At 50.2% G+C, this 15,644-nt stretch overlaps 1 protein-coding gene across 1 annotated transcript in view; it reads left to right on the top strand.

Moving 5' to 3' along the window:
* Positions 1-15,644, top strand: part of baiap3 (BAI1 associated protein 3) — a 72,078-nt gene that overhangs the window by 23,444 nt on the left and 32,990 nt on the right. The window contains exons 8-12 of the mRNA XM_078558426.1: positions 70-114; positions 5,279-5,356; positions 6,245-6,344; positions 10,063-10,170; positions 11,476-11,568. Of these exons, the coding sequence (XP_078414552.1) occupies positions 70-114; positions 5,279-5,356; positions 6,245-6,344; positions 10,063-10,170; positions 11,476-11,568 (424 nt within the window). The remainder of the gene's footprint in view (positions 1-69; positions 115-5,278; positions 5,357-6,244; positions 6,345-10,062; positions 10,171-11,475; positions 11,569-15,644) is intronic.

The raw sequence follows: 15,644 nt of genomic DNA, 5'->3' as shown, positions 1-15,644 counted from the left end.
TGAAGTGTCGTTTATCTTCCTTTCTTTGTGTAATGAATATTGATTTGCTGTTTATTCCCTGGTTCACAGTGATCTGGACGACATTCAGAGTGACCAGCTCCACCTTGATATTTGGTGAGTTTGCTTCTCCAGCTGTTTATCATGTTCTGTTTCCATTTTCTGGTTTCTTTCTCTCCCTCTCATTCTCTCTCACTCTGTCTCTCTCAAACATTTTTTTCTCTCTCTCCCTCTGTTTCTCCATCCCCCCCTCTCACTCTCTATCACACTATATATCTGTCTCGTTCACCTTTGCAGAGATTGCTGTTCTAGCTGTAAGGAATGATTCCCCTCCCTTTCCCCATCCAGAACTGAGTTAAATGTCTGCTATTTTTTTCTGAATTCTGATTGTTTGGTGGTCAGGCTTGGCGATATCAGGGCACAGTGCCAGACTGTGATGGGATTTGAGTCAGCCCCTAAACTCAGCATTGGGAGGCAAGTGGAAGACAGCACCTCAGCATAGATGGCAGGAAGACTCTGCCTCAGGCCTTACCTAAAGGGACTCATTTACATGGCAAGGATATAGAACAGCCCTGTGTGCACGGTGCCAGTACAGAGCAGCCCTGTGTGCACGGTGCCAGTACAGAGCAGCCCTGTGTGCACAGTGCAAGTACAGAGCAGCCCTGTGTACACGGTGCGAGTACGGAGCAGCCCTGTGTACACGGTGCCAGTACGGAGCAGCCCTGTGTGCACGGTGCCAGTACGGAGCAGCCCTGTGTACACGGTGCCAGTACAGAGCAGCCCTGTGTACACGGTGCAAGTACGGAGCAGCCCTGTGGACACTGTGCAAGTACGGAGCAGCCCTGTGGACACTGTGCAAGTACGGAGCAGCCCTGTGGACACGGTGCCAGTACGGAGCAGCCCTGTGTACACGGTGCCAGTACGGAGCAGCCCTGTGTGCACGGTGCCAGTACAGAGCAGCCCTGTGTGCACGGTGCCAGTACGGAGCAGCCCTGTGTGCACGGTGCCAGTACGGAGCAGCCCTGTGTACACGGTGTCAGTACGGAGCAGCCCTGTGTACACGGTGCAAGTACGGAGCAGCCCTGTGGACACTGTGCAAGTACGGAGCAGCCCTGTGTGCACGGTGCCAGTACGGAGCAGCCCTGTGTACACGGTGCCAGTACAGAGCAGCCCTGTGTGCACGGTGCCAGTACAGAGCAGCCCTGTGTGCACGGTGCCAGTACGGAGCAGCCCAGTGTGCACGGTGCCAGTACAGAGCAGCCCTGTGTGCACGGTGCCAGTACAGAGCAGCCCTGTGTGCACGGTGCGGGTACAGAGCAGCTCTGTGTGCACGGTGCCAGTACGGAGCAGCCCTGTGTGCACGGTGCCAGTACAGAGCAGCCCTGTGTGCACGGTGCCAGTACAGAGCAGCCCTGTGTGCACGGTGCCAGTACAGAGCAGCCCTGTGTACACGGTGCCAGTACAGAGCAGCCCTGTGTGCACAGTGCCAGTACGGAGCAGCCCTGTGGACACGGTGCGGGTACGGAGCAGCCCTGTGGACACGGTGCAAGTACGGAGCAGCCCTGTGGACACGGTGCAAGTACAGAGCAGCCCTGTGTGCACTGTGCGAGTACAGAGCAGCCCTGTGGACACGGTGCAAGTACAGAGCAGCCCTGTGGACACGGTGCAAGTACAGAGCAGCCCTGTGGACACGGTGCAAGTACAGAGCAGCCCTGTGGACACGGTGCAAGTACAGAGCAGCCCTGTGTGCACGGTGCAAGTACAGAGCAGCCCTGTGGACACGGTGCCAGTACGGAGCAGCCCTGTGGACACGGTGCAAGTACAGAGCAGCCCTGTGTGCACGGTGCCAGTACGGAGCAGCCCTGTGTACACGGTGTCAGTACGGAGCAGCCCTGTGTACACGGTGCCAGTACGGAGCAGCCCTGTGTGCACGGTGCCAGTACAGAGCAGCCCTGTGTGCACGGTGCCAGTACAGAGCAGCCCTGTGTGCACGGTGCCAGTACAGAGCAGCCCTGTGTGCATAGTGCCAGTACAGAGCAGCCCTGTGTACACGGTGCCAGTACAGAGCAGCCCCGTGTACACGGTGCGGGTACGGAGCAGCCCTGTGGACACGGTGCGGGTACGGAGCAGCCCTGTGGACACGGTGCCAGTACAGAGCAGCCCTGTGGACACGGTGCCAGTACAGAGCAGCCCCGTGTACACGGTGCCAGTACAGAGCAGCCCTGTGTACACGGTGCCAGTACAGAGCGCCCTGTGTACACGGTGCCAGTACAGAGTGCCCTGTGTACACGGTGCCAGTACAGAGCGCCCTGGAGAACTCCACTATACACCTTCCCCCAATCTGAAAGATAACCGTTCACCACTATTCTCTATTTCCTGTCAGTCTGGTGACTTCATATCCATCCCTTTTATTCCATGGTCTTTGATTTTGCTGACAAGCCCGTTATGTCGCACTTTATCAAACATCTTTTGGAGATCCGTGTATACCACATCAACCATATTACCTTCATCGACCCAATGTTTCCTTGTCAGAAAGCTCAATCAAGTTAGTTAAAAACAATTTGCTTTTAACAAATCTGCACTGACTTTCCTTAACTAATCTACATTTATCCAAGTGTCTGTTAATTTTATCCAAATTATCATTCTTAAATTACCCATCACGAAGGTTCAACTGACTGGTCTGTCGTTGCTGGGTTTATCCTTACACCCTTTTTTGAAACAAGAGTGTAACATTTGCAATTCCCCATTCCTCTGTCACCACCCCTGTATTGAAGGAGGATTGGAAGATTCTGGCCAGTGCCTCTGAAATTTCAACCTTTATTTCCCTCAATATCCTCAGATGCATCCCATCTGATCCTAGTAATTTATCAACTTTAAGTACAGCAGCCTTCCTGATACTCCTTATTAATTTTTAGCCCATCCAGTGTCTCAACTGCTTCCTCTCTCACAATGATGTTGGCAGCATCTTCTTTTCTGGTAGAGGCAGATGCAAGTTACTCATTCAGTACCTCAGCCATGTCCTCCGCCTCTATATGGAGATCCCCTTTTGATCCCTAATTGACCCCACCCTTCCTTTTACTACCCTTTAACTATTTACATGTATATAGAGGAATTTTGGATTCCTTTTTATGTTAGCTGCCAGTTTCTTCTCCTACTCTCTTTCTGCCTCTCTTTTTTTTCTTTTTTCACTTCCCTTCTGAACTTTCTATATTCAGCCTGGCTCTCAGTTGTATTATCAACCTGACATCTGTCATACACACCCTTTCTCATCTTCATCTTATTCTCTATCTCTTTCACCATCCTGGGAACTCTGGCTTTGTTTGTTCACCTTTTCCCGTCGGAGGAATGTACCTCAACTGTACCTGAACTATCTCCTTTTTAGAGGCAGCTGATTGTTCAGTTACAGTTTGCCTGCCAATCTCTGACTCCAGAGCCAGATCCATTCTCACCTCATTGAAATTGGCCCTCCTCTAATTAAGCATTTTTACTCTGCATTGCTAACCTAAACCTTAAGATACGATGATCATTAACCCTCTAAATGTTTTGTGACTGGCACTTGACCCACTTGACCTGCCTCATTTTCCAGAACCAGATCCAGCAGTGCCTCCTTCCTCATTGGGCTGGAAACATACTGCTTTTTACACTGTTATTATCCTAATGTATTAGAGTAATTCAATCCCTTGTTATAGTTCCTGCATGTGTTGGTAATTTCCTTGCAAATTTGTTCCTCTATATCTTTCCCACTCATTTGCGGCCTATGGAATACATCCAGCAATGTAATGGTACCTCAATTGTTTCTTAGCTCTAACCAAATAGATTCTGTCCTTGACCCCTCTAGGATATCCTCTTTCTCCAACACCTGTATTATTCTCCTTAATCTACACTGCCAGCTTTCCTCCTTTCTTTCCTTCTCTTTCTTTCCTGACCACCCTTTATGGCATTAGTACAGAGCAGCCCTGTGTGCACGGAGCGAGCGTGGAGCGGCCCTGTGTGCACGGAGCGAGCGTGGAGCAGCCCTGTGTGCACGGAGCGAGCGTGGAGCAGCCCTGTGTGCACGGAGCGAGCGTGGAGCGGCCCTGTGTGCACGGAGCGAGCGTGGAGCAGCCCTGTGTGCACGGAGCGAGCGTGGAGCAGCCCTGTGTACACGGAGCGAGCGTGGAGCAGCCCTGTGTACACGGAGCGAGCGTGGAGCGGCCCTGTGTGCACGGAGCGAGCGTGGAGCAGCCCTGTGTGCACGGAGCGAGCGTGGAACAGCCCTGTGTACACGGAGCGAGCGTGGAGCAGCCCTGTGTACACGGAGCGAGCGTGGAGCAGCCCTGTGTGCACGGAGCGAGGGTGGAGCGGCCCTGTGTGCACGGAGCGAGCGTGGAGCAGCCCTGTGTGCACGGAGCGAGCGTGGAACAGCCCTGTGTACACGGAGCGAGCGTGGAGCAGCCCTGTGTGCACGGAGCGAGCGTGGAGCAGCCCTGTGTGCACGGAGCGAGCGTGGAGCGGCCCTGTGTGCACGGAGCGAGCGTGGAGCAGCCCTGTGTGCACGGAGCGAGCGTGGAGCAGCCCTGTGTACACGGAGCGAGCGTGGAGCAGCCCTGTGTACACGGAGCGAGCGTGGAGCGGCCCTGTGTGCACGGAGCGAGCGTGGAGCAGCCCTGTGTGCACGGAGCGAGCGTGGAACAGCCCTGTGTACACGGAGCGAGCGTGGAGCAGCCCTGTGTACACGGAGCGAGCGTGGAGCAGCCCTGTGTGCACGGAGCGAGGGTGGAGCAGCCCTGTGTGCACGGAGCGAGCGTGGAGCAGCCCTGTGTACACGGAACGAGCATGGAGCAGCCCTGTGTACACGTTGCCAGTACAAATCAGCTGCCTTGATAAAAGCCGACATGTGAGGGAAATGGAGAAAAAATGTGCGATTATAGGAGTGACTGAGCACCATGAGGATACAATCCAATCTTCCAAGCTTCTCTCACTCATTGTCACTAGCTGCCTTCCTGTGTCTCTCCAAGATGACTATGCTTCATGTGTGAGCACAGATTTGCTGGTAAGTTATTTGACAATGTGGGGCATCACAGCTGACCCCAATCTTTGAACTGAAGGCCCCAGCATGGACCCAGATAGTGAACCCTGGCACTCCCTCAAAAACCCAGAGCCATCAGCATCCACACATTCTAGTGCGCTGTTGAGCATGCTCAATGCCACGGCCAATGTGCACTCACACAGAGCATTCACGGTCTGAGAGGCCTGTAAGTTAACATGGATAACTAACTATTGTCATTGTGTCACCTCCCAGGGACCATGATGATGAAGTCTCAGTGGTAGAGGCTTGCAAAACACTAAACCAGATCAGTGGGTTCAAAGGAATGGGAAGGTAAGTCAACATCCTGCTCAGATTGGTCCATCCAGTGTCCAATCAAACCCTCCCAGGGCATCGAAGCTACCGCTAACCTGTGGAGTATCTGCCCTGGGAGTATTTGATAGGACAGTATAGGCCAGGGGGGCTTTACTCTGTATCTAGTGTGTGCTGTAACTTTCCTGGGTGTGTGTGTTTGATGGGGACAGTGTAGAGGGAGCTTTGCTCTGTATCTAACCCCGTGCTGTACCTGCCCCGAGAGTATTTGATGGGACAGTGTAGAGGGAGCTTTGCTCTGTATCTAACCCCGTGCTGTACCTGCCCCGAGAGTATTTGATGGGACAATGTAGAGGGAGCTTTACTCTGTATCTAACCCCGTGCTGTACCTGCCCTGGGAGTGTTTGATGGGGACAGTGTAGAGGGAGCTTTACTCTGTATCTAACCCCGTGCTGTACCTGCCCTGGGAGTGTTTGATGGGGACAGTGTAGAGGAAACTCTCCTAGCCAGAGAATTTTTGCTGCCTTTATTTGAGTTAATATTCATGCCGAGGGCTAAGTGTTTGTTAGCTAAGATGAATTGGGATTTGATTGTTATTGCTGAATTTAAAAATGCACTTGAATTAAAAAGGAATTGTTTAATTTAGGTTTAAAAGAACTTTTTATTCAGCTGTGTGTTGACAGCTTTCTAGCTCCACCTTGCAGATTACCTCTCTTTTGTAAATGTCAGTGCTGAGACCAGCTTTACTGTTGCTAAGGAAGAGTCTCCAGATTTTCATCTAGAGACTGATAATCCCACTGCAGGGATAACAGGCAGTGCTGTGCTGCCCCTTCATGCCCTTTAACCCATCCACAATACTCGGTTACTCCGCTCTGATCCATCTTGCTGATTGTTATTCTGCTTGTGTAGATACTTCAAACAGATCGTGAAGTCAGCTCGAACAAACGGGACTACAGGATCACAGGAAGAAAATGATGATTTCCTCGGCTGCCTCGATATTCCAGTTGGTGTAAGTCTGACAGACAGAACAGGGAACTGGGACAGCCTACCAGAACAGTGTTAAAAGCACCCCTCACTCCTCCCCAAACGCAGCCTCTACCATAAGTCCCAAACTGTATCCCAGGTCCAGGCAGTACCTCAGACTGTTCCCTAGATCCTGGACTGTACTGCATGCCCAGGCCCTACCTCAGGACCTAGGAGCATAAGAAATAGGAGCAGGAGCAGAGCCTGTTCCACTATTCAATACAATCATAGCTGATCTATCTCAACTCTACTTCCCTACCTGATCCCCTTATCCTTTTATTCCCTGAGAGCTCAAAATGTATCAATTCAGTCTTGAATATACTCAACAATGGAGCATCCACAACCCTCTGGGGTAGAGAATTACAAAGATTCACAACCCTTTGAGTGGAGAAATTTCTCTTCATCTCACTCCTAAATGATTGGCGCCTTATCCTGAGACTGTGTCCCTGTGTTTTAGATCCCCCAGCCAAGGGAAACAACCTCTCAGTGTCTACCCTGTCAAGCCTCTGTAGAACCTTGTAGGCTTCAATGAGATCACCTCTCATCCTTACTCCAGACAATATAGGCCTAATTTACTCAGCCACTCATCATTGGACAACCCACATCCCAGGAACCAATCTAATGAACCTTCGTTGTACTGCCTCCAAGGCAGGTATATCCTTTCTTAGATATGGAGAACAAAACTGTACACAGTACTCCAGGTGTGGTCTCACCAAAGCCCAATACAATTTCAGCAAGACTTCCTTATTCCTGTGCTCCAATCTCCTTGCAATAAAGGCCAACATGCCACCCATCTTTCTAATTGCTTGCTGTGTCTACATACTAAATTTGTGTGTTCTTTGTACAAGTACACCCAAGGTGCTCTGAATATTTAAAAGTTTTGTGTCTTTTAAAAAATATTCTGTTTTTCTATTATTACTACCAAAAGTGAATAACCTCACACTTCCCCACATTATACTCCATCTGCCATCGTGTTGCCCATTCACTTAACCTGTCCAAATCTCTTTGCAGTCTCTTTGTGTCCTCCTCACAGCTTACATTTCCTCCTAAGCTTGCTATTGTCAGCAAACGTAAATACTTAACTCTATGGCTCTTCAACTAAGTCATTAATATAGATTGTAAATAGCTGAGTCTCCAGCACTGATCCTTGTGGTGCTCAACTAGTCACAGCCTGCTAACTTGAAAATGCCCACTCTTTGCTTCCTGTCTGTTAATTAATCCTCTATCTATGCCAATATATCCCCCCCACTTCCTTGAGCCCTTATCTTGCATGCTACCCTTTTGTGTGGCACCTTACCAAATGCCTTTTTGGAAATCCAAGTATACTACATCAACTGATTATCCTATATCTACTTTACAAGTTACATCCTCAAAAAACTCTAATAAATTTGTCAAACACAATTTCTCTTTTGTCAAACTATGTTGACCTTGACTGGTCATTCAATGATTTTCTAAATGCATTGCTAAAACTTCCTTAATAATAGATTCCAACATATTCTTGATGGCTGATGTCAGGCTGACTGGCCTGTAGTTCCCTGTTTTCTCTCTCCCTTCTTCTTGAATTGCATTTACATTTGCTTATTTCTAATCTGCTCAGACCATTCAGAAATCTTGGGAATTTTGGAGAATCATAACCAGCGCATCAACTGTCTCTGCAGCTACCTTTTTTAAAACCCTAGGATGTAGGCTATCAGGTCCTGGGGATTTGTCAGCTTTTTTTCCCTTAAGCTTCTCCAGTACTTTTTCCTCTGCTGCTATTAATTACCTTAAATTCCTCACTCGTATTAGCCCCTTGGTTACTCTAATTCTGGTATGTAATTTGTGCCATTCACTCTGAAGACGGACACAAAATATTTGTTCATCATCTCTGCCATTTCCTCATTTCCCATGATAATGTCTTTTGTCTCTGCCTATAAGATCATAAGAAATAGGAGTAAAAGTAGGCCATTCAGCCCATTGAGCCTGCTCCGCCATTCTATAAGACCATGGCTGATCTGGCTGTGACCTTAACTCCACTTTCCTGCCTATCCCCCATAACCATTAACTCCCTTGTCAATCAAACATCCTTGAATAATTCAATGACCCAGGCTCCACTGCTCTCTGTGGAAGAGAATTCCAAAGACTAATGACCCTCTGAGAGAAGAAATTCCTCCTCATCCCCAACTTAAATGGGAGACCAATGTTTACTTTAGCTACTCTCCTTTTTATATACTGTAAAAAAAAAACCTACAATCTGGTTTTATATTCCTGGTTAATTTACTTTCATATTCTAGCTTTTCCCTTTTTATCAATTCTTTAGTCACCCTTTGCAATCTGTTACAAATGGGGAGAAGTGATGGGATAACTTTTCCCCTTTTTCCTCATCTCTTGGTTGTTTGCAACAAGATGTGTATTCTAGAGGGAGTATTTTAAACCCTTTCAGTGTTGCAACTTTTAATAATAAGCAGATTTTCTGTTAAGTTCAAATCAGAAGAAAGATAAACATTTATTCACATAACGCCCCAAAATGTAAATGCAACAAAACACTCACTCCCCTCAACCACACATGCACACAATTAAAGATGAATCTAGAGATGAAGCATGCATTTAGATTATTAACAGAATGATCAGAAGTAAATCACATGTTTAAAGCAGTCCTATAAGATGCCCGTGTTGCAGACCTGGATGGGTTCTCTCTTGTGGTTCTTTCGAGATAAATGGAAGTTGGAAGTTTTTGGGATTCCAGACAAAGTTGTGGCTGAGTTTCTGTGGAGATGAATTTTTGCAGCTGAAGACAAATTAGCCTCTCTCTCACTGCCTGGTTTGACAAGTATGAGGCAGATTTCCTCTCTTCTTGTTGGAGGATGGTCCCTCTTGTGTCCTATTGATCTCCAGACTGCCTTGTCTCTAGCTGGTTCTTGGAGTAATAAGATTCATTATCTGAAGTTAGCTTTGATCATGCGAACACATGATCAAAGCTTCTGTTAGTTCACACAAATGATTAGAAGTTAGGAACCATTGCTACACAATCGGGGATGAATGGTGCCTGTTGACACCTGCTTGTGATAAATTGATTTCCCTGCACCTCTTTTTGTCCTACAAGCCCATTTTCCAGACTGCCTTTGTCAATTTGATTTGTCCTGTCTACATAAAATCAAAAGTCCCCCACAATTATTACTTTGCCTTGGTTACAAGCTCCAATTATTTCTTGCTAATGCTCTGTTCAACAATATAACTATTGTTAGGGGGCCTATAACCTACTCCCGCCAGAGTTTTCTGACCCTCATTATTCCTAATCGTCACCCATACTGATTCTCCCCACACCCCCACCAATTTTCTAAGCCAAGATCCTTTCTCACTGCCACCCTTATGTTATCCTTTACTCCGCCTCCTTTTCCATTCTGTCCGACTTTTCAAAATGCTTTATACCATGGAATATTTATTTCCCAACCTTGTTCACTTTGCGACAATGCATTTGTAATGGCAATTAGATCGAAACCATTTATCTCTTTGTGCCACGAGTTCATCCTACCTTAGTTGAATGCATGAAGCATTCATAATAAAGAGACTTCAATTTTATCTTTTTCCTTCTATTCTATTACTACTAGTCAAACAGTCCATCTGGTCTGTATCCCAGGCCCAAGACTGTGACTCAGGATCCATCTCAGGCCCGAACCTCCAGTTGGCTTGATTCATGATCTGAATATTTTCTGTTCCATTGTCAGGAGATTCCAGTTGGAGGATTGGATAACTGGTTTAAACTGGAGCCTCGATCAAGCTCTTCTCGAGTGCAAGGAGATTGTCACCTCATCCTGACACTGAGCATGTCACAGGTAATGGGCTGGACAGGAAGGGGCAGAGTCACAATAAGATATCCAATTTTACCTCAGTGTCAGAGCATTTGCCTTGTGTCAGTCAGGTTTTGTCAAGTCTTTTTAATAAGACCCTTAAGATCAACTAAGCCAAGATCCTGTCAGCTGTCAGTAAACATCCTGCCCCACAGTTAGGACAGGAGCTCACATTGGAATATCACGTGAGAACCCACTGTCTGTCCTCACTCATTAAGCACAGCCACTTGGCTGAAGTACAAGATTGCCAGATTCTGCCAATGGAAATGTTCACACCAAGAGTCAGAGGGGACCTGTGCCCCAGAGAAAGTCAGCACCTTCAAGGGAGGGGGGAGCCTGTACCAGAGTGAGAGCCAGCACCTTCAGGAGAGGAGGGGACCTATACCAGAGTGAGACTCAGCACCTTCAGGAGAGGAGGGGACCTGTACCAAAGTGAGACTCAACACCTTCAGGAGAGGAGGGGACCTGTACAGAGTGAGACTCAGCACCTTCAGGAGAGGAGGGGACCTGTACCAGAGTGAGACTCAGCACCTTCAGGAGAGGAGGGGACCTGTACCAGAGTGAGACTCAGCACCTTCAGGAGAGGAGGGGACCTGTACCAGAGTGAGACTCAGCACCTTCAGGAGAGGAGGGGACCTGTACCAGAGTGAGACTCAGCACCTTCAGGAGAGGAGGGGACCTGTGCCAGAGTGAGACTCAACACCTTCAGGAGGGGAGGGAACCTATATCCCAAGGAAAGTCAGCACCGTCAGGAGGAGAGGGGGCTGGTTAGAGTAAATAGGGAGAAACTGTTCCCACTCGTAAAAGGATTGAGAACGAGAGGGCACAGGTTTAAAGTGATTTGCAAAAGAAGCAAATGTGATGTGAGAAAAAAACGTTTTCACACCGCGAGTGGTTTGGGTCTGGAATGCACTGCCTGGAAGTGTGGTGGAGGCGGGTTCAACCGAGGCATTCAAGAGGGCATTAGATGATTATTTAAATAAAAACAATGTGCAGGGGTACGGGGAAAAGGCAAGAGGATGGCACTAAGTCAAAATGCTCATTCAGACAGCAGGTGCAGACATGATGGGCCAAATGGCCTCCATCTGTGATTCTGAAGGTGCTGTCTCCCACTCTAGTACAGGTCCCCTCCTCTCCTGAAGGTGCTGACTCTCACTGTAGTGAGAGACCCTCCAGGAAAGGGAGGGTCCTGTACCCCAGAGAGAGTCAGCACCTTCGGAGAGGAGGGGAGAGAAATTGAATAAACTCTGGGGGGTTTGGAGACTGCTGTCACTATTGCCTCTTTTGCAGAGAGATACTGAGCTGTGTAAGAAGATGTGTGGTGTGAGAATCCATGAGTTGCTGCTGAGGGAACTGTTGGAGAATGAGAACCCCGATTTCCAGGTGAGCATCACTTTATTCTGAGCAGGAGTAAAGAGTCGGAGCTGTGGCTGGTTCAGGTGGATGGGGCTGGTTCAGGTGGATGTGGTTCAGGTGGATGTGGTTCAGGTGGATGTGGTTCAGGTGGATGTGGCTGGTTCAGGTGGATGTGGTTCAGGTGGATGTGGTTCAGGTGGATGTGGTTCAGGTGGATGTGACTGGTTCAGGTGGATGCGGCTCAGGTGGATGTAGCTGGTTCAAGTGGATGTGACTGGTTCAGGTGGATGTGACTGGTTCAGGTGGATGTGACTGGTTCAGGTGGATGTGACTGGTTCAGGTGGATGTGGCTGGTTCAGGTGGATGTAGCTGGCTCAGGTGGATGTAGCTGGCTCAGGTGGATGTAGCTGGCTCAGGTGGATGTGACTGGTTCAGGTGGATGTGACTGGTTCAGGTGGATGTGGCTGGTTCAGGTGGATGTGACTGGTTCAGGTGGATGTGGCTCAGGTGGATGTGACTGGTTCAGGTGGATGTGACTGGTTCAGGTGGATGCAGCTGGTTCAGGTGGATGGGGCTGGTTCAGGTGGATGTGACTGGTTCAGTTGAATGTGGTTCAGGTGGATGTGACTGGTTCAGGTGGATGTGACTGGTTCAGGTGGATGTGACTGGTTCAGGTGGATGCAGCTGGTTCAGGTGGATGCGGCTGGTTCAGGTGGATGTGACTGGTTCAGTTGAATGTGGTTCAGGTGGATGTAGCTGGTTCAGGTGGATGTGACTGGTTCAGGTGGATGTGGTTCAGGTGGATGTGACTGGTTCAGGTGGATGTGGTTCAGGTGGATGTGACTGGTTCAGGTGGATGTGACTGGTTCAGGTGGATGTGGTTCAGGTGGATGTGGCTGGTTCAGGTGGATGTGACTGGCTCAGGTGGATGTGGTTCAGGTGGATGTGGCTGGTTCAGGTGGATGTGGTTCAGGTGGATGTGGGTAGTTCAGGTGGATGTGGCTAGTTCAGGTGGATGTGGTTCAGGTGGATGTGACTGGTTCAGGTGGATGCGGCTCAGGTGGATGTGACTGGTTCAAGTGGATGTGACTGGTTCAGGTGGATGTAGCTGGCTCAGGTGGATATGACTGGTTCAGGTGGATGTGGCTGGTTCAGGTGGATGTGACTGGTTCAGGTGGATGCAGCTCAGGTGGATGTAGCTGGTTCAGGTGGATGTGGTTCAGGTGGATGTGGCTGGTTCAGGTGGATGTGGTTCAGGTGGATGTGGCTGGTTCAGGTGGATGTGGCTGGTTCAGGTGGATGTGGCTGGTTCAGGTGGATGTGACTGGTTCAGGTGGATGTGGCTGGTTCAGGTGGATGTGGTTCAGGTGGATGTGACTGGCTCAGGTAGATGTGACTGGTTCAGGTGGATGTGGTTCAGGTGGATGTGACTGGTTCAGGTGGATGTGGCTGGTTCAGGTGGATGTGGTTCAGGTGGATGTGGTTCAGGTGGATGTGGTTCAGGTGGATGTGGTTCAGGTGGATGTGACTGGTTCAGGTGGATGCAGCTCATTCAGGTGGATATAGCTGGTTCAGGTGGATGTGGCTGAATCAGGTAGATGTGGTTCAGGTGGATGTCGTTCAGGTGGATGTGGCTGGTTCAGGTGGATGTGACTGGTTCAGGTGGATGTAGCTGGTTCAGGTGGATGTAGCTGGTTCAGGTGGATGTGACTGGTTCAGGTGGATGTGACTGGTTCAGGTGGATGTGGCTGGTTCAGGTGGATGTGAGTGGTTCAGGTGGATGTGAGTGGTTCAGGTGGATGTGGCTGGTTCAGGTGGATGTGGTTCAGGTGGATGTGGCTGGTTCAGGTGGATGTGACTGGTTCAGGTGGATGTGACTGGTTCAGGTGGATGTGGCTGGTTCAGGTGGATGTGGTTCAGGTGGATGTGACTGGCTCAGGTAGATGTGACTGGTTCAGGTGGATGTGGATCAGGTGGATGTGACTGGTTCAGGTGGATGTGGCTGGTTCAGGTGGATGTGGCTGGTTCAGGTGGATGTGGTTCAGGTGGATGTGACTGGTTCAGGTGGATGTGACTGGTTCAGGTGGATGTGACTGGTTCAGGTGGATGTGACTGGTTCAGGTGGATGTGGCTGGTTCAGGTGGATGTGGTTCAGGTGGATGTGACTGGTTCAGGTGGATGTGACTGGTTCAGGTGGATGTGACTGGTTCAGGTGGATGCGACTGGTTCAGGTGGATGCGGCTGGTTCAGGTGCATGAGGCTGGTTCAGGTGGATGTGGTTCAGGTGGGTGTCACTGGCTCAGGTGGATGTGACTGGTTCAGGTGGATGTGGTTCAGGTGGATGTGACTGGCTCAGGTGGATGTGACTGGCTCAGGTGGATGTGACTGGCTCAGGTGGATGTGACTGGCTCAGGTGGATGTGGCTGGTTCAGGTGGATGCGGCTGGTTCAGGTGCATGTGACTGGTTCAGGTGGATGTGACTGGCTCAGGTGGATTTGACTGGCTCAGGTGGATGTGGTTCAGGTGGATGTGACTGGCTCAGGTGGATGTGGCTGGCTCAGGTGGATGTGACTGGTTCAGGTGGTTGTGGTTCAGGTGGATGTGACTGGTTCAGGTGGTTGTGGTTCAGATGGATGTGGCTGGTTCAGATGGATGTGGCTGGTTCAGGTGGATGTGGCTGGTTCAGGTGGATGTGGCTGGTTCAGGTGGATGGGGCTGGTTCAGGTGGATGGGGCTGGTTCAGGTGGATGGGGCTGGTTCAGGTGGATGGGGCTGGCTCAGGTGGATGTGACTGGTTCAGGTGGTTGTGGTTCAGGGGGATGTGACTGGTTCAGGTGGTTTTGGTTCAGGTGGATGGTGCTGGTTCAGGTGGATGGTGCTGGTTCAGGTGGATGGGGCTGGTTCAGGTGGATGGGGCTGGTTCAGGTGGATGTGGCTGGCTCAGGTGGATGTGGCTGGCTCAGGTGGATGTGACTGGTTCAGGTGGTTGTGGTTCAGGTGGATGTGACTGGTTCAGGTGGTTGTGGTTCAGATGGATGTGGCTGGTTCAGGTGGATGTGGCTGGTTCAGGTGGATGTGGCTGGTTCAGGTGGATGGGGCTGGTTCAGGTGGATGGGGCTGGCTCAGGTGGATGTGACTGGTTCAGGTGGTTGTGGTTCAGGGGGATGTGACTGGTTCAGGTGGATGGTGCTGGTTCAGGTGGATGGTGCTGGTTCAGGTGGATGTGGCTGGTTCAGGTGGATGGTGCTGGTACAGGTGGATGTGGCTGGCTCAGGTGGATGTGGCTGGCTCAGGTGGATGTGGCTGGTTCAGGTGGATGTGGCTCGTTCAGGTGGATGTGGCTGACTCAGGTGGATGTGACTGGTTCAGGTGGATGTGGTTCAGGTGGATGTGGTTCAGGTGGATGTGGCTGGTTCAGGTGGATGTGGCTGACTCAGGTGGATGTGGCTGGTTCAGGTGGATGTGGTTCAGGTGGATGTGGTTCAGGTGGATGTGGCTGACTCAGGTGGATGTGACTGGTTCAGGTGGATGTGGTTCAGGTGGATGTGACTGGCTCAGGTGGATGTGGTTCAGGTGGATGTGACTGGCTCAGGTGGATGTGGTTCAGGTGGATGTGACTGGCTCAGGTGGATGTGGTTCAGGTGGATGTGACTGGCTCAGGTGGATGTGGTTCAGGTGGATGGGGCTGACTCAGGTGGATGCGGCTGGCTCAGGTGGATGTGACTGGTTCAGGTGTATGTGTCTGGTTCAGGTGGATGTGGTTCAGATGGATGTGGCTGGCTCAGGTGGATGGGGCTGGCTCAGGTGGATGCGGCTGGTTCAGGTGGATGTGACTGGCTCAGGTGCATGTGGCTGGTTCAGGTGGATGTGACTGGTTCAGGTGGTTGTGGTTCAGGTGGATGGGGCTGGTTCAGGTGGATGGGGCTGGTTCAGGTGGATGGGGCTGGTTCAGGTGGATGTGGCTCATTCAGGTGGATGTGACTGGTTCAGGTGGTTGTGGTTCAGGTGGTTGTTGTTCAGGTGGATGTGACTGGTTCAGGTGGTTGTGGTTCAGGTGGATGTGGCTGGTTCAGGTGGATGGTGCTGGTTCAGGTGGATGTGAC

The sequence above is a fragment of the Cetorhinus maximus genome, chromosome 15 (assembly GCF_964194155.1).
Source record: "Cetorhinus maximus chromosome 15, sCetMax3.hap1.1, whole genome shotgun sequence".
In the NCBI taxonomy this organism is placed as follows: domain Eukaryota; kingdom Metazoa; phylum Chordata; class Chondrichthyes; order Lamniformes; family Cetorhinidae; genus Cetorhinus; species Cetorhinus maximus.
This window is presented reverse-complemented; position numbering and strand designations above follow the sequence as displayed.